This window comes from Hippopotamus amphibius, chromosome 14, assembly GCF_030028045.1.
Source record: "Hippopotamus amphibius kiboko isolate mHipAmp2 chromosome 14, mHipAmp2.hap2, whole genome shotgun sequence".
In the NCBI taxonomy this organism is placed as follows: Eukaryota; Metazoa; Chordata; class Mammalia; order Artiodactyla; family Hippopotamidae; genus Hippopotamus; species Hippopotamus amphibius.
In genome coordinates this window covers 79,428,086-79,447,293 of record NC_080199.1, presented here as the reverse complement: position 1 = coordinate 79,447,293, position 19,208 = coordinate 79,428,086, and the positions used below count along the sequence as shown (strand labels likewise).

Genomic DNA, 19,208 nt, shown 5'->3' with positions numbered 1-19,208 from the left:
CTAAGACGTGAGTTTCTAAAACAAGAGACAAGCTATGTGACTCCTAAATAAATACAGTTCTGAAAAACTATCACCGTAAAACAAGTGTATTGCTGAATCTGCTTTCCTATAGGGAAAAGAAGCTTTTTCAATATTAAAGAAAAATAAAACATTTCACTAAAGTTACTTTTAAAAACCTAATATTAAAATTACTGATTTGCATAAAACAACAAAACTCAAGAACTGGTCTTATCTAGTGAGACAGCACATACACAATACTACAATAGCTAAGGAAGGCTAATATAAAGGTTCCTTTCCACCATTAAAATCCCACGTGTCAGGCTTCCTAGGTGGCGCAGTGGTTGAGAATCCACCTGCCAATGCAGGGGACACGGGTTCAATCCCTGCTCCAGGAAGATCCCACATGCCATGGAGCAACTAAGCCCGTGTGCCCAAAAATAAAAAAAAAAGACAGCACAACACACGTCTGCTCTCCGGCAGTGCATCCAGGCTCTCTGTGCTCCAATACTTCTAGGTAAAACCTTGGCAGAAAAATTGTTTTCCAAGTTGTCAGTCCCCTAGGCAAAATAAATACATTCTAAACCTCAAATATGCAAGCCAAGAATGTGACGTATCTTTCAGCAATTCCTCACCAGCAGAAACCATCACAAAAGGCAGCTGTGCTTATCAACATGTGCTCAACGTGTTTAACCCACCAGGTTTAGAGAAAATGAACAAAGGGGGTGGGGGGGAAGAGGGGGACATGCTACATGAAACCCGAGCGATTTGGAATTTGTGATCGTTTGAAAGGGGTCTGAGTAAAGCTAAAATACGTAAAATTTCCCTGTATTTCCATGCTTAGGACATAATTATTCTCTCTTAGAAATTCAGACCTCACACGTGAAGCCCATAAACTTCTGCTCCTCCGTGACCTACACTTTCTGACACACAAACATCCCCCGGCCGGGTTCCTATCCCGCCAAACCACTGAGGTGTCCACGTGCGGGCAGTCTCTCCCCTGTGCTTCGGGCTCTGACACCTCTGAGGGGACACAAGAGACTCCCACAGCAGAACCGCTAGGACTTGACACGAAATTCTAGCACATGTCTACAAATATTCTTTTTAACCTTTCGATCTCTGAAAAGAATCTACATTTCATTAAAAAACAATTACGTTCAATAATTTAATAACTACTTTGTAGGCAAAAAAACAATTCCTTTCCGAGATTCGTGTAGTTGTTCGCAGTAACTGTTGCAAACGCAGGCGTTTACTATATGTTTTCTAAACTAAATATAAAACTTAGAAGATAAGCATTTAAAATTTTGTACCAAAAAACAACTTTAGTACTATAATTGGTCTTAATTGTAATGTAAACTAAAATTTACCAATTTGGTTTACATTATTAAACCACAGCACCAAAAAGAATTGAAGAGCACAGTCTAATCGAAATAAGCAGGGTTCCAATGATTTGAATCAAACTATACGTGCATACTTTCCCGATAAGCCCAAGAGTTTTAAATTCTCAAAAGAGACTTAAACTTAGGCACAACCAGAACCACACCACGAAGGTGACAGCACCCCTGGAACTCAATCAGAGCTTCCTATTCACAGGGCTTTCCGCAGTACTTTTTAGTAAAAACGTGTCATCCCACTTGCTGCTCCCAGGGACTCCATCTGCCCGACTCGCCGTCTCGCGAGCCACGACATCTCCCCGCCTGAAGGCACGACACGCGTGCGCAGAGCCGCGCGGGCCGCAGGCGGGCCCACTCACCGCTTCCTCCAGCGCCGCGCTGCGCCCGAACGCGCAGGTGAGGTGCGTCAGGCAGTTGACGAAGGACGAGAAGAGCTCCCGCGGGATGGCGGTGAGCGCGCTGCGCGGGAACACGGTGACCAGGTTGCTGATGATGCTGGCCACGCCCACGGCCTCCGCGTCCTCGATCTCCACGCTGCAGGGGCAGAGGCGCGTGGGTGCGGACGCCCCCCGCCCCCGGCCTCCCCGCCGCCCCCCGCCAGGCCGCGGCCGCGCGCCTACCCGTCGATGGTGCTCAGCAGGCCCTCGATGAAGTGCGCCAGGTAGTCCACCTGCGAGCCCTCGTCGGGGAAGACGGGCCCGTGCAGCGACGCCAGCTGCGCCAGGCACTGCAGCGAGTCCTGGGCCATGTCGGAGTCCTCTCTGATCTTCCGGTGCACCTGCGGAGACGGCCGCTCAGCCCCGGGCCCGGCTCCCGCCTTCGGGGCCCCGGGGCCCCCCCGCGCCCGCCCCGGGGCGCCACGAGCCCGCCGTGGCCGAGGGCTCCCGGAAACCCGGCGCCCGAGGGGAGCCCCGGCGTGAAGATCGCCCCTCCGCGCCCTGCGCGGCCCGGGCCATGAGCCTACACACGTCCAGCGGTCTTCTGCGGAGAGCCACCTACGTGTGCAGAGCGGAACTGTCTCCAGCACGCTGCGGCCGAGAGCGCGACAGATGCCGGCCAGACACAGCGCGTCTGCTAAGAACAGCAGCGGGGACAGTCATCCGCACCACGCCAACGATGCCCCGCCGCAGCGCCCTGCTAAAGTGAGCAAAGCTCAGGCAGGCGCGCACACGCCGCCGCGCTGGATGCAGCGTCCCTCAGAAGACCAACCTGCCGCTCCGGCCCCAGAACCGCGCTCATTCACACAACGCGTAAACGCAGTCTTGCGCAGACTCCAAGACTCCTACAATTTGCTTGAATCTCATCTTATCCTACACCACTGCTATTAATAAATTTTAAAAAGGTTTAAATTTTACTTAAATAATACTTAAATTCACTTGACCCTTCATCTAGAATTTACTGCGGTCAGCGCTGCAATCCTGATGTGAAACGCCTGGCATACAGTGTTCAGATGAAGGAAAACGCTCCCTAATCTCAGTGTCTCTGATGTTCTCATGCTTGCATAATGACGAGCCAAGGAAATACGTTTAGCAGAGAAATCACAGGTAGTCACTTCTCTTAATCCACCACATTTCCTGGGGCCATTTTCTGCTTTCTGCATGCATTTGACGTTTCCAGCCCTCTTTCCCTACACAAATCTGCTTTCTGAATGTCACACAATTTAAACATGCATTCTCTATCTGTTTCAGATTATCTCACTCTGACTCTGCAGATCACTGACAGATTACCTGAAGTAATGGTGTGTCCCGACTGTTCACGGAAGGTGCTGGGACTCAGTGAACACTCACAAACCCTCCGTTCACTGATTGAGTCCTTTATCTTTAATTCCTGAAATTCTTAAGGTTGTAAGAAATTTAAAATAGTATAAACTCACTATAAGTTGCAAAGTTAATTTACCTACTGACATGCTGAAACTATGTTAGTTACCCTCTGTGGTTTAGAAAAGGGGCTGGCAAACTGCAGCCCACGGGCCAGACCTAGCCTCCAGCCTGCGTTTCTGTGGCCTGTGAGGCAAGAATGGTTTTGACCTTTGTACGTGGTCAGGGAAAACAAAACCGAAGAATAAAAACATTTCAAGACATGCGAAAATTATACAAAATTCACCTTTAACACTGTCAGTGAAGCGCTGCTGTAACTGCTTGCCCTGGGAGGACAGAGCTGAAGCTGCCTCAGAGAACTCATGACTTGCAAAGCCTAGTATCTCACCCGGCCAATCCCTGGTCTAGAACAACACACGTGTTTTTCAAAATATACTTTAAGTTTTATACGCAGTAAATTAAAAGCACAATACACAAATCCACATACCCACTCTCTTCAAGCACTTCCGAACACAACTTCTTCAGTTCCTTATCTGAAAACGCTAACTACACCTCTGTCATTGTGTTTTTTAACCTTATCAACACCTACACGTGACAGAGACAACACAACCTGGGCCACACCACACAGCCAGACGGCTGCTGGTCCTGCTCTGGACTCGAGGAAGCAGAAGGGACAGCCACATGGATTACGTATTAGATACAGTAAAAGTAGGAGGCTGTCCTCAGAGCCTGGCTTTACTGCCATGTTTCCTGAAACATGCACCACATTAAACGCATGACAAAGCAGTGGCTGGTTCTCCTGTAACATGGGAGGTTCTTGCTCTTCTTCCATCAGAAAGGAGCGCTACCATATCTGAACTATGCTGCACAAACTAAAACCTGAATTCATCACCTGAATGGGGAAAAGCAGAGGGATAAAAAAAAGTCTAGCAGAAGACCCAGGGAGGTGAGCAGAGAAGCAAGAAAAGACACATAGACAAGGAACAAAGAAAAGCACGCTAGTAAGACGCCGCGTTCTGGGGGAGCATGCTGGACCGCAGGTGTCTGTGGGCATCCAAGTTAGAGCACCCAGCAGAGCGCAGGGGTTACAGGGCTCTGGGGCAGCCTGTGCTGAACACAGACGAGGAGTCATCGGTGCACAAGTGGCACCCAACGAGCTATGAGGGGAAAAGAAGCCCAAGGAAAGCGTACGCCGTCAGCAAAGCGGAGAACTGAGACAGGAACACCAGTATGTATGCAACGAGCAGAGTAAGAAGAGACCACAAATGAGATCAGGAAGAATAAGTCAAAAAGGAAAAACGAAGGAGAGTGGTTTCTCCAACATCTAATGGAAAAAAGAAAACTGGAGAAGCCTGTCACCTTGTGGAGGGCAGAAGGCCATCTAAAAGGTCTCCTAAACCCAGACAGGTCATGTCGGGGTCTTGAGGCCACGACACAGTACACGCAAGTGCAGCGATTCAAACCTAGAGACAAAGTGGCATCCAGAAGAAAACTGATTCAAAGGGGCAATGAATTCACATAATTGAAAATAAACTTAAAAAAAAAAAAAGAATAGAAAGATCAGTCACTGACATTTTTCTAACACAAAATTAAAATTGTTCATAAAATGCATACACGAAAGTAACAAGCCACAAACACAAAACTGTTAAAATAAGAAAGAGAAAGGGGTTCACTTTCCGCATGTGGCGGCTCACAGCTGACAGGAGCAGCTGCCTGTTGCATCCAGACAGCTGTTCAGGCGGGGGAGCTGCTTACTGCCAGCAAGTTTTCCGCCTTTTCACAAACTGCTGGGAGGGGATCCACTTTCGGTCAAATGAATACAAAGACTTGAACTTGGATACACGTCAAAACAATTTCTGCCACAGGAGGCAGGCAACAGAATGTTAAAATGTAGCTACAATTATCTTTGATACTGGTAATGTTTTTAGCCATCATCTCTCAGATTTAAAGAAGAAAATGCAAGGTAACAGTCAGTATTTCTACAGAAAAATATTTTCATGTACACCTAGGGTGAATAACCTCGTTCGAGCTATTTTTAAAGGTATACCATATACCTACAATATTTTACAGGCTGTGAAAGCGCAGGTAGTTGTAAGGCTAGTGAATAATATTTTTAAAACAAATGAAAAGGTAACCTATAACTAACGGCTGGGTTTAGCAAAATAGCTCTCTTTTTTTTTTTTCATTGTTCTTCATTTGGACTTTTGTCCCAGTCATTATATATCTAACTTGTATGCTTGCCCTACATCTGCAAACCAGCACCCAACACACACACACACACACACACACCACACACACACACACCACACACACACGTACATTTTCCATCCTTTCCCCAGCTTCTGACTATTACATCGGGGGCCCTCTTGGACAAACATGGGAACACATTCCTAACTTCTTGATGTTTAGCAAACAGTAAACAGGACTTGTTAAAGTGACAGCTGAAATAAACTGCTACTCAACAACACTAACAACCCATGGCGCTGATTCGCACACAACGTGCACTGCTTTAGAACGGCACTTCTCCAAGTGTGGCCCAGGGATCCCCAAAGACTCCTAAGACCCTCAGGCTGTCTGTAAGGTCAAGACGACCCTCATAGTACCACGAAGGCAGTGTCTGCCTCTTCCATTCCCACCGTCACACACACACACGTTCTACGTGACTGTAACACTGCCACCAGCTGAACACAGGAGCACATGTGGGAGCCGGGCTGTCTTCCACGATGCCAGACACCAGAGAGGTCTGCAAACACGTCAACAATGCCGCTCTTCTCACTCAACTTTTTGTTTGTTTGTTTGTTTTCAAAAATATAGCTGTTTGTTCAATGAAATGCTATTTATGCTAGTATGTAGTGGTTTCATATTGCTATTTTTAAGTGAATTATTAAATTATTTTTTAAAGCTCTGTTTGAATTTTTAATATGGTAAATACGAATAGCTATGACCCACATAAACAAAAGCTCTTTGGGGTCCTCGATGATTTTTAAGTATAAAGAGGTCCTGACACCAAAAAGCTTGACCCCTATAACATTAAACCCTTCATAATTATATAACATTTTTACAAATCAGCAAAGACATTTCTATATAACCTTTGTTTAAGCATATATACTAATCAGAAGAGAAGGCTTTGGAGCAGAAAAGCAAACTGTCTTGTTTTACTTAAGAAAAATACAAAAGCACACATTCTTCCCGTGGCATTTCTCCGTGATCTCACAAGGGGCGAGCAGGACTTACGGTGAAGAACAGCTCCATGACCCTGCTGTCCAGGAGGGCCTCCCGCCAGGACTCCGTTGGCTTCAGGAGCACATTTTGTGAGGACTCAAACATGGCTATATAATGTCTGCCCAGTTATGTGGGGTCAAGGTCAACCACAATAACATTCCTACTTTGTCTAAAATGTAAGTATATCCTAAATATAACGAAGCCATCCAGCAAGAATGTAATGGAAACAGTTTAAGCCTCTTCACATATGCTACATAATTCATGCCTGAAGTGAAGGAATAAAAGGTATTAAGTGCTGAAAACAAGAATGCTACAGGAATGTAGATAACAGTTTCATTACAATTACATGTCCTGCTGTGGGGACACATAAACTCTGAGCTTAGGCGATCGAGTGGTGGCAACAGAGGGAAAAACAGTAACACAAACAGATGCCACGATACATGCGAAAAAAGAAGAATCAATTTCCACATGTTGATCCCATCATTTCCCCAAATATCGAGCAGCAGCTAAAACCACTTACACAAAATGTGAGTCTCATATAGTCTGCTTGGAAAAAATAGCATTTTCACAAAAGAAATATGTTTTCTGGGAAACAAAAAAGAGAACAAAAATAGCATTTTCACAAAAGAAATATGTTTTCTGGGAAACAAAAAAGAGAACAGGAAGAGCAAATATACATCCCACTGAAGAACTTCCACACATCAGAGAATCCAACGCCACACAAAGAAATTATCAGTTTACATACAACTCTATCCCAGACTAAAACCCAACGTTTATGATATTCAGGTGTTCACTGTCTAGCTGCTTCAAAGCGAACACCACCCCTGCCACACGGAGGAGCCACGATACACCTGCCGGCATCCGTGAACAGAACGGGCCCAGAGATGCCGACACCGTGACCGAGGTCTGAAGAGAGGAGAGCGCTTTCTGGGCACAGAGATGGCGTTACGCCCCTTCCGCGCTCATCAAATGTCCAACAGAAATGCAGCAGCTAGACCACATTCTCATCACCCAATGAGAAATTTCAGCAACAGTTATTCAAAACCATAGTTTGCGAAATTAGATATAGGTTCAAGTGCTGTATGTCCATTAAAGCCCAAATCATGAATAGAGAAAATTAAAGGTAAAGCTCTGGAAATTTTTTTGAAAGATTTTTGCCTTTGTTAACCCCCTTTTAAAATTTCTAATATTATTTTGTGTCTGAAGAACAAGGAGGGGCACCGAGAGCTGTTTCAGTAAAGAGGCCATTGCTTGTTTCTGAAAAATCACTCCAGAAACGTTCTGAGTCCACTTAATTGCTGAGTGAAAGTGAAACTCAAACCAGGTTCATTTACATCTGGCTTTTCTATTCCTCCGCCGGGCCCCCTGTGGAGTGCAGGGAGTCGGGGCCCAAAGAAAGGAGCTGGCGGACTCGGCCCCCCAGCAGCCCGGGGCCTCCCGACGCGGGATGTGCAGGGCGCCGTGCGTAGCTTCCAGCATGACCCCGGCTCCTCACGAGGCGCCCACCTGGGGGGAGGCTGTTAGCACTGAGCACTCACCCAGAAGAGACACAATGACTCAACACCAGGTCTGTCCCTGTGCTGTCTAAAAACGGGGCCTTGATTATCGTTTAGAAAAACAAACTGAAATATGTGTGGGTGAAATGATCTGATGTCTGGGATGTGCTTCGCGATAATCTGGGGGTGGAAGAGCAGAGAGGAAATAAAACTGACAGCAGCTGAAGCTGGGTGTTCTATTTCTGTGCATCTTTGGAATTTTTCACAATAAAAGGTTGGGCATGGAACCAGGAGACTCAAGCATATGAAAGAAAACACCTGAGTAAGGCCACAAAGCTCCTGTACGTCATAAAAATACTTATTCATCTCCAGATTAATTCCCTTCACTTTTTTTTTTTTTAAAGATTTATTATTTATTGATGGCTGCATCGGGTCTTCACGGCTGCGCGAGGGCTCTCTCTAGTTGCGGAGAATGGCGGCTGCTCTTGGTTGCGGTGCGCGGGCTCGCAATCTGACATTAACATGGTAATAAACTGTTTATTAGATACCCAAATCTGACAAACAAAATATATGTGTACAATCACTAGACACTTTCCATGAGGAAAATAACAGAACTTCTTAATACTTCATACGCTCACTAAAGGTGTCATGATTTTATTTTTACACTAGGTGGGATGTGCGGCAGATGCACTAAGGTGTCACACACACTCAGGCCACCTGCCCCAGGTCTCGTTCACACAGCCCCCCGGCGCAGAGCGCGTGCACGCGGTTCTCAGGTGAGGAGCGGCGAAGGCAGCGGAGCGGTGCTGGGGGAGGAAGCCAAGAGCGGCGTTTACGGACTCTGCTAGTCTTGGAAACATGGAAAAGCTCACTTCAGGTGAGTGAAGAGCGCCGCATCTGACCAAGCCCGCCAGCTACAACACACCAAGGGGTTCACCCCGCTCCTTCAGTGAGCTCGAGATAATAATGTCAAAGATGAACAAATATAACAGAGGGAAACGAGACCCAGACCAAGATACTTGCGCAATTCTTTCCTATCTTTCATTCAGTTACAAAAAGTGCACTCCATAAATGCTTGTAGACACCAGCCACTTGTGTTAAGAGGAAACAGACGTAAGTTTGAGACAGGGTGTTTTCCAGGTATGAAATGGAATTAAATGCAACTGCTCACCTAAACATCAGGTGCAAAATAATCCTCAAATCCTTTATTTTTTTAAAAAATCCTGATGTTAGCTTCTCTTGATCTTGGCCCGTTTTAAACACACTGTTCTCAGTGCCCACTCTGCATGGCCAAATGTCCTTAAAAAGCTGAGGACCAGCCTGGCTTGAGAATCGTCATTCCTCACATGTTGCCCACAGCACAAGGAGATCTGAGACTTTAATATCTGACACTATCGGAAAATACTTTTCCCCAATAATGATTTTAAAGTTCCACATGAGTTTTGTTCTTAACTCCAAACCTGGAAAGGATCTTCACCTCTGACATGACGTCTGCCTTCTACTAAGAAAGCTCGTTGGTAACACACCTCGCCAAGAGGTTACGCTAACTGTCCTTTGAAGAGTTACTCCACAACACTGCAGACGGACCCACCTCCTCTCTTACCCGCCAGCCTAGCGCCACCGCCCAATACCAGCTGTCCACAGTGAGAATGAACGCACGCTCCAGTGTGTAGAAGACACAATCACATGACTTATAAATAACCTCTCCCCTGCTGAAAGAAATGTAATTACCCTCAAAAGCATTTTAATACAAACTTAAACATAAAAACAACAAAAAACAGTATAGTCATGAATGGAACAAATTTTTAAGAGCAATGCTCTTCTAACAAGAAGTACATGTTTTGGTCAGCACCCTGCACAGTGAAACTGCTGAAGCTGCTGCCTGCAAAGAAGAGAGAATAAGGGCCCCTCTGTGCGCCCACAACACTGTTACTAAGAAAGTGCACACACTGCTTTTCAGTTAAAAAGGTAGTTAGAAGCATATCACAGTGTGAACAGACCATATCTGCACATTCAAAATAATGCAGAGAATCAGGGTAATTCAACTTTTAATGTGGCATCACCAACTAATTACTTCTGTATCTACGTATAAGTGACCCCAAAATACTTCTCCCCAGAAAGTTCTTAACGTAGGCTACTTTAAGAACAAAAGGAGACATCCCCGAAATTCAGAAACCTAGCACTTCTCCTCTTAACACAATATTTTTTCAACAATTTAAAGTGTAAATAAAGCAGTATTTCCTCCTTTTCTAGTTCTGTGTCTTCCTTTACTCTCTTCTGACTGTGACCATCACACCCCTTCTCTCCATGATTCCAAAAATTGTTACTTTTCTCAAGTTCTTGTTTAATAACCTATAATTCTCTCCAAGCCTAGACTATCATATACAAATGTTAATCATGTTTCTCTTTTCCTGATATCCAAACATACCTTTTCCCAAAAAAACTGTTATACAAAGCAATAGTCTCTAACAGTTTTAATAAAACAACAGGTTCCTATTAAAAAGCTGCAAAAGTTTCAATTTACAGCACAACTTTAACAACCATAATAATATCAACGTTATATGGATTTACCTTTTTTATGCAAATATATCACCAATAAAAGAGAAGTTTGACAATGAAGTGTTATTTACTAATTGATCATTTATTACACGCCTGTCAGATTTCAGGAGACACACAAGTCACACCCAATTGATACCATTAAATAGCAGTCATTTACCGAAATTCACATCAGATTTTAAACCAAGAATTTTCGGGGGCTATGGCTTTATATATTTTTCTAAAATAAATACTCAACTAAGGTAATTTATATTTTGTGTCAGAATCATTCATCTGTGATCAAATAAAATCCAACCCATGTGACAGCTGCCTCCAGCCTTTAATAACCTCACGTCTTTTTAAAAACCTGTCAGCACACCAATGTCACTGCACCTTCCCGTGTTTTCACCAGCTTCGAGAACCAGGAGCTACAGCACAAGGGCTCTCCAGTCACTGGACACAGTAAAAGCCCCTCTCTGAGCAAGGCCGCAATTCTGAAGTCTAAAAACCCAGCCCGTCTTCTGAGCTCTGCACTCTCCGTCCCCTGGACATCGGTCACAGCTGGAAGTCAACTCATTGGCGCTCACACAGTGAAGAATTAACTCTCCGTCTCCTGGCCCTTCTCCCACGGCCACCCCACTGAGCTCTAAAGCTCTCTGCCAGGGAAGCTCACCCGCTCCCGAGAAATCACAGGCACAGACACGCAGCACCTGCCCTGCCCTGGAACCACCAGCCAGAGCCGCACACACACGAGGGGCCAGGAGGACAGAGCTCAGCCACACCAGCCACGACTGTCGCTGGATAAACCCACTAAGTCTTCTGTCTCAACCACACAGTGTGACCCACAAGTACATGCTCTTAACTAAGGGGGGAGGTCACCTTTGGAAACACACTGGCCCTTCCACATGCAAATGAGGTCTTGTTCACCTACCAACACCTTTTGTATCATCTTGTGGTGGTGACCGACAGCAAAATAACAAAGGACTCACACAATAGCTACCAACTTTCCTGAAGCAACATGGGAAGTCTGAAAATCTCTGCTGCCTATTCTTATAAGTACCTTACAATATAGGAGGATCTTGTAGCAACAATGGACATTTTACAAAAGTAACCCTTTACTGTCCCCATCTTCCCATATTCTTTTTACCCCACCTCATTCGTAAAATGAAATTTCAGAAGGGCAAGCCCAGTTTTTCTTACGTATTTAATCTCTGTCAACTACTAATTTTTCTAACAACAAAAATTGCTACTTCTGGCATAGCACAGAACACCACTGGGCCCAGTCTCACAAAGCACTTAGTCCAAGTAACCAAAGTCCTTTGAAATAAAGGAGAACTGACCTCACCTGAATGTTTTCCAAAGGCTTGCCTCCAAATAGCAACGGTGGCTTTACTGGAAATCCTAATTTAGGTGAAAGCGTCTGTATCCCGTTACTATTTTACGATCCAGTTAGCTTTCCCCAAGCGCTTGAGTTGAAAAAAATTTTACCAAAACCAAATCAGATCCACAAAAATAGAATACCAATAAAAGGCGGTGTAACCAAACTAAAAAAAGAATTCTTACTGAAGCCAACATACCAAACATACCTGCCAAGCATTCTTATTACAAAACGATATTGTCATTTATGATTAGTGTTGCCAGAACTCCTGAGCATTCGTGGACACTAGGTGAGCTAACGGCCGCACAGCATGCGACGCGTAAACAAACACCCAAGAGCTGAGATTCTACTTCTGAGTCACCTTGCCTCCAACACCACAGCATATATACTTGTTAGGCACCTGTTAAATTACTACATGCTAGATACTGCGAGGTGCTGACAGCACAGTGGACGAAACACGGCCTCTGGACCAGCAGTAAACAGGTACCACTCGAGCAAGCTAACAGAAGAAATTACAATGGAAAGTGGGCTGAATGGGAGAAAAGTATGTGTAACATGCATATCAGAGGTCACAGCAAAGGAAGCCTGACCTGGTCTGGGGTGCACGACAGAGGCACAATTAGAAGGCAAGAGAAGCCCCACGTGCAAAGGTGCTGGGGCAGAAGGAAACTCAGCCTGAGGGTGCAGCTCCAGCAGAGAGAGCGCAAAGAGCATTCTGAGAGAAAGGCACGCGTGCGTAAATGAGGGTGGTGGTGTAAGAGAGGACCCTAGGACTAGGACACTTTCTTTAGACAATAATAGTCTAAAGCAGAATGAAAAGCAACTGGATTTCCTCTCAGATCTTTCAAGACAGTGAGGCCAGGGCAGAATGGTCAGAGCAACGAGCCCACTGCACCAGGAGACGATCTGAACACCCGCCAACCAGCAGGAGCTACAGACTCTGCACCACCAGGCCTGGAGTGGAGGATGCTTTCATAAAGTACCGACTACACATCTAAAACCTACATATAATAATCCTCTAAAAAAAAAAATAATGGCTTGCAGGGACTTCCCTGGAGGTCCAGTGGTTAAGACTCTGCGCTTCCAGTGCAGGGGGTGGGGGTTCAACAGCTGGTGGGGGAAATAAGAGCCCACACGCTGCACAGCACGGCCAAAAAAAAAAGCGGGGGTGGGGAGTGTTCTGCAGAAGACACGTACACAGAAAATCCAAAAACAATCCACTAAAAACACTATTTGAACTAATAAACAGGTTCAGCAACGTTACATGGTACAAGATCAATATACAAAAATTCGTATTTCTATACACCAGCAATGAACACAAAAATAATTTGAAAATCAACTCCATTTATAATTAAATTAAAAAATAAAATACTCAGAATACATTTAACAGAAGAAGTTCAAATTTCTTATCTGAAAACTATAAAACAGTGAAAAGATCTTTAGAAAGAAACTGAAGATTTAAAACAATAGAAAGGGAGCTTCCCTGGCGGCGCAGTGGTTGAGAATCCGCCTGCCAATGCAGGGTACATGGGTTCAAGCCCTGCTCCCGGAAGATCCCACATGCCACGGAGGAACTAAACCCGTGTGCCACAATGGCTGAGCCTGTGCTCTAGAGCCCATGAGCCACAACTTATTGAGCCCGCGTGCCACAACTATTTGAGCCCATGCTCTGCAACAGGAAAAGCCACCACAATGAGGAACCCATGCACCACAATGAAGAGTAGCCCCCGCTCGCAGCAACTAGAGAAAGCCCGTGTGCAGCAACAAAGACCCAACGCAGCCAATAAATAAATTAAGTAAATAAATTTATAAAACAAACAATTATTTTTAAAAAAAGACAACTCAACAATCGGGAGAAAATATTTGAAAATCATGCATCTGCTAAGAAATCTGTTTTATATATTTAGAATTCACAAAGAACTCTTACAACTCATAAATCTTTTTTTTAAAGATTTTTTTGACGTGGACCATTTTTTTCTTAAAAGTCTTTATTGAATCTGTTACAATATTGCTTCTGCTTTATGTTTTGGTTTCTTGGCTGCAAGGCACGTGAGATCTTAGTTCCTCAACCAGGGACTGAACCCGCATCCCCTGCATTGGAAGGCAAAGTCTTAACTACTGGACCACCAGGGGAGTCCCCCAACTAATAAATCTTAAAAAGACAAATAACCCATAAATGATGTCAGGGCAACAAAGTTGTAATCATTCACCACCACATTCTCTAAAGTGCTTCCTACTCTACCAGCTCTTCCTCCTTCTCATCAACAGTCAGTGACCTGCTGGGATAACTGGATACTCACATGCAACGGAATCAAGTTGCATCAGTATTTCTCATGATATAGAGAAATTATTCAAAATGGATCAAAGGCCTCAATATAAGAGCCTATATGTAATATGTCAGTCTTTGAAAATACACAGGCATAAACCTTCATGACCTTGGATCCAGCAATGGTTTCTGAGATCGGACATCAAGAGAAAAAAAGAGCTAAATTAAATATCATAAAAATGAAACTTTTCCGTGCTTCAAAGTTCACCATAAAAAAGTAAAAACAAAACACACAGACAGGGAGGAAGTATTTGAAAATCATTTATCTGCTAAGGGACTTTTATCTGAAGATACAAAAAATTGTTACAATTCAATTTTAAATAGTCAAATATCCCAATTTAAAAATGAACAAAGGGTATGAATAAACATTTCTTCAAAGAAGATACAAAAATGGCCCATAACCACAAAAAAGATGTTTGAAACAGTGACCAAGAGGGTCACGCAAATCACAGTCCCATGAGACAGCACCCCATACGGAACAGGACAGCTGTAAACAAACATAGACAACAAGTGCTGACCAGGACATGAAGAAACCAGAACCTTCAAAGGACGCTGATGGGACCGTAAAATAGTACAGCCACCTTGGAAAACAGCTTGGCAGTTCCTCAAAGGGTGAACAATGGGTTTCCTTACGATCCAGCATTTGCACTCCTAGGTACACACCCAGGTGGAATGAAAACATAAGTCCACACAAAACCTGCACTGCACATGGATGCTCATGGCAGCATTACTCATAACAGCCAAAGAGCTGAAACCATCCAACTATCAATCAACTCATCAACAAATAAATAAAAATACGGTCTACTTTTACTAGCAAGCGGCACCAACCAGGAATGGCTGCTGACGTGTGCTACGATATGAGTGGATCTTGAAGACATCAGGCAAAGTGCAAGAAGCCAGTCACAAAAGACCACATGTTATTTGCCTCAACAGGCGTGAAATGTCCAGCACAGGAACAGAAAGGAGAGAGTGGGTACCTTTGGCTGGTGAGTTTGGGGGAACTGGGGAATGATCACTAATAGCTACAAGGCTTCTTTTTGGGGTTGACAGAAATGGTCTAAAACTAATGACAGTGGTGCTGTACAAGTTTATGGTCGCTGCACAAAAAACTACTGAATTGTATCCTTTAAATGGCCAGACGGTATGATATGTGAAATACACCTCAATAAAGCTGCTACAGAAAATAGCCAGACTTCCCTGGTGGTTCTGTGGTTAAGAATCCCCCTTCCAATGCAGGGGACTTGGGTTCGATCCCTGGTCGGGGAACTAAGATCCCACATGCTGCAGAGCAACTAAGCCCATGCACTCTAGAGCCGGTGCACCACAACTAGAGAACCTGCGTGCCTCAACTAAGACCCGATGCAGCCAAATAAATAAATAAATACATAATTTTAAAAAGAAAATAGCCAATTATCACTGCAACAGACACTACCTGAGCACAGGAACAGACAAAGCGGATCCGTGAACAGATTTTCTTTAAGGGAGCTCAATTTTTAAATTTCTAAACATGTAAAAGAACACTTTTAAATAATTAGCGTGAACTCTTCCATGAACACCTAAAATAAGTCATGCATTCCTAAAAATTTAAACCTAGGTTGTTTCAGTTAAAACTTAGAACAGTGGGACAAACCAAAAGGACACGGAAGTCAGCTGGCGGGGGCCAAAGCTGGGGCAATGTGGGCGGCAAAATACGCAACGCAAGCAGCAGCTTACAGTCCGTTCCCAAGAAGATCCCTGAGCCGATACTGATAGAAAGGAATAAACAGATGAAGCACGGAAGCCTCTCCTGCACGGCAGAATGCTGGCAAACACACACAGGAGGAGATGATGGCATCAGAAAAATCACCAACTTCCAACAACCGTAATAACTGTTTCGGGCCAGGAGTACCAAGGAATGCTAGAACAGTTGAAATTTTAGGAGGAGCAGGACATTTATACAAAGTATAACAGCACAAATCACTTATTAATTACAAAAAGAAACAGCAACTTTACACTGGAAAAACCTGGCAGACGCCACCTTAACCGAGAGATCAAAGTGATCTCTGGGACAAATGGGACAAACTGCCTCAGGCTCCTCCTGACACAGAGGAATGACTACTCCGCGGTCCTACAAAAGTTAACAGCCCGAACTAGCATGAGGGAACACCCGACAGACCCAAACTGAGGGGTATTTTTTTTAAGTAACTGATCTATACACATCAAATATGTCAAATTCATGAAAGACAAAAGCTGAGGAGCTGTTCCAGATCGACCTAGGACAACTAAACACGAAGTACTGAAAACAGCTACAAAGGGTGCTGTTGAGACAACTGGCAAAATGTGAATATGGACTGCAGATCAGCCAATAACAATGTGTCAACATTAAATTTCTTGGTTTTGAAACTTATACTACAGTTTTGTAAGACATTCTCCTGTAAGAACCACAGTGCAATTTGAAAATTCTTGACCAGAAGAAAACATACAGTGAAGTACTCAGAAGTGTATGGGAATAATGTCTGCAAAGGCTCTCAAATGATTCAGGAAGAAATGCGTTTAAATAGACACATACTGTTATACAAACACGTGTGCGAGTGTGTGTGTAAAGAGAGAGAAAGAATAATAAATAGGAAAAAATATTAACACTTGGTGAATCTTGGCAAAGGGCATATATGGCAACTTTCAACTACCCTTGTAATATTTCTGTACGCTTAAAGTTACTTCAAAGTAAAAAGATGCAAAAGATAACAGATTACAAATGTTATGAATTGGAATTGATACTGATAACACAGATTCGTTTAACATGCCATTCTAAATGATGAAATAGACTTGATACAAAACACACAGTATTTTTTACAAGGTATACTTGCCATGCTTCTGCCTATCCTAAAAGACAAATCCTATTTTAAAAAGACACTAACTTAATATATTAACTAAGTTAAATGTGATCATTAGACCTTTTTCAAGGTATAAAACTAAATAATTATTCAACTCCTTCCCAGGTTACTGAATAGTAGATCTGCAAGTAATCACCAAAATCAGAAATTATGTCAGAATTGGGTTCCTTGAAACTAGTTTTCTTAATTAGCCCTGACACTATAGCGCAGTTTAGTTCCACTGCCATATTCCTACTCCTACACGCAAGCTAATCCACTTAAAGGAAGGAATGCTTAACTGTAGTTCCGTTAGCCAACAAATGGCTGCTGCAGGAACATATATAGGCACAAAGAAACTCACTTGTGAGCCATGAAATGGAACACCCTACGTCAAGAGCAGGATTCACTTTTCTTTAAACAGGAACTCTTTCCTTCAGCAACACTGTGGCCCCGCTTATCATTTGTAGATGACAGGCTTTCCAAAGCTTTATCTACACACTTTGTAAAAATATTTTATGTGTATGTATCTTTAAGCAAACTTTGTTTCCAAACTCCCAGAGCAGCTTCCCTTCACAAAACTGTCACTCTTCAGCCAACTGAATTTTCCCCAAAAACAGAGACTGTAAAATTGGCTACAATATATGCAGTGTAACTTTCCTTGATTTACACATATATAATTAATGTTTTGATAGCTCCATATGGCCTGTTACTTTTTAAATCTGTCTCGAAGTTTTTCAACATCTTTTTCCCCCCAACAAAAACTGGAGCAAAAATTAGACTGCAAAACACAAAGGGGAAATTTTTTTAAAAGCAAACTAAGAAAATATGTGCCTCTTAACAACCGAAAGGAATATACTGAAGATATAAATAAAAGTGACTCTAAGCCAGGACATGGAAGCAACCTAAATGCCCATCAACAGATGAATGGATAGAGAAGATGTGGCACATATATACAATGGAATATTACTCAGCCATAAAAAGGAATGAAACTGAACTATATGTAATGAGGTGGATAGACTTAGAGACTGTCATACAGAGCGAAGTAAGCCAGAAAGAGAAAAACAAATACCGTATGCTAACTCATATATATGGAATCTAAAAAAGTCGTACTGATGAACCCAGTGACAGGGCAAGAATAAAGACGCAGATGTAGAGAACGCACTTGAGGACACAGGGTGGGGGGCAAAGGGGAAGCTGGGAGGAAGTGAGAGAGTAGCATAGACATATATAGCCTACCAACTGCAAAACAGATAGCTAGTGGGAAGCTGCTGCATAACAAAGGGAGATCAACTCGATGATGGGTGATGCCTTAGAGGGCCAGGACAGGGAGGGTTGGGAGGGAGTCGCGGGAGGGAGGGGATGTGGGGATAGATGTATAACTACAGCTGATTCACTGTGGTGTACCTCAAAAGCTGGTACAAGAGTGTAAAGCGATTATACTCCAATAAAGAGCTTAAAAAAAAAGTGACTCTAAGGAGAAAGAGGATGGGGCCCAGAGTGGAAGGGGGCTCAGAGTGGAAGGGGGCGTGGCTAACCTCCCCGCGAGCCCTGCCCCGCAATGAGCTCCGCCTCTGAGAAAGCAAACCCGGGCGTCCCGGCAGAGACCATCACCCTACACAGCGCTCATTCCCTACGACGTGAATGTATCAGCTGGAACACAGAGGAGTCACACCCCGGCCACGCCGCCTCAAACCCTCACAGTTCACAGCCCAGGGAACGAGCCGGGGCCTGCGCAGGTGAGCGCGGCGCTCCACTCGCCGAACCTCTGAAATGGCCGGGTACCTGTGACCTGCGCGCTCACCATCCGCCCGTCTCCTGAACAGACCCGCGTCCTCCGTGACAGGGCTGGTGAACAACACCTGGAACAGGTTAAAGCCAACTTCCTGCAATCTTCTCTACAATGAGGCGTGTATCAGATCAAGAAGGGAGCGCACAGCACAGCCAGCCAGCTGATAACTTCCTCACTCAAGGGGGGCTCCGGAGAGCGCAACCAACAGCAGCGACCTCCTGAGTGTGTTTTCAATGTACTGATTCACTCAACTCCCAACCATCCATGTCCCCATCTGGAGAGACTGAGGCTCAGAGAGGTTCAGTAATCTGCCTGCGATCAGCTGAAACGTGAGCCTGCATCTGCGTGACTCAGCGGCGATAGGTACAGCCAGCCCGCCATATGTCATTGCTTTCAATCAAT

General features: G+C 44.2%; 1 protein-coding gene across 4 annotated transcripts in view; it reads right to left on the bottom strand.

The window, feature by feature from the left end:
* Positions 1-19,208, bottom strand: part of XPO4 (exportin 4) — a 106,824-nt gene that overhangs the window by 42,634 nt on the left and 44,982 nt on the right. For all 4 annotated transcript variants that reach the window (XM_057706959.1, XM_057706962.1, XM_057706961.1 and 1 more), the window contains 3 exons: positions 6,443-6,555; positions 2,012-2,169; positions 1,751-1,925 (listed from right to left, as the gene is read on the bottom strand). In XM_057706959.1, coding sequence (XP_057562942.1) covers positions 1,751-1,925; positions 2,012-2,169; positions 6,443-6,555 — 446 coding nt within the window. The remainder of the gene's footprint in view (positions 1-1,750; positions 1,926-2,011; positions 2,170-6,442; positions 6,556-19,208) is intronic.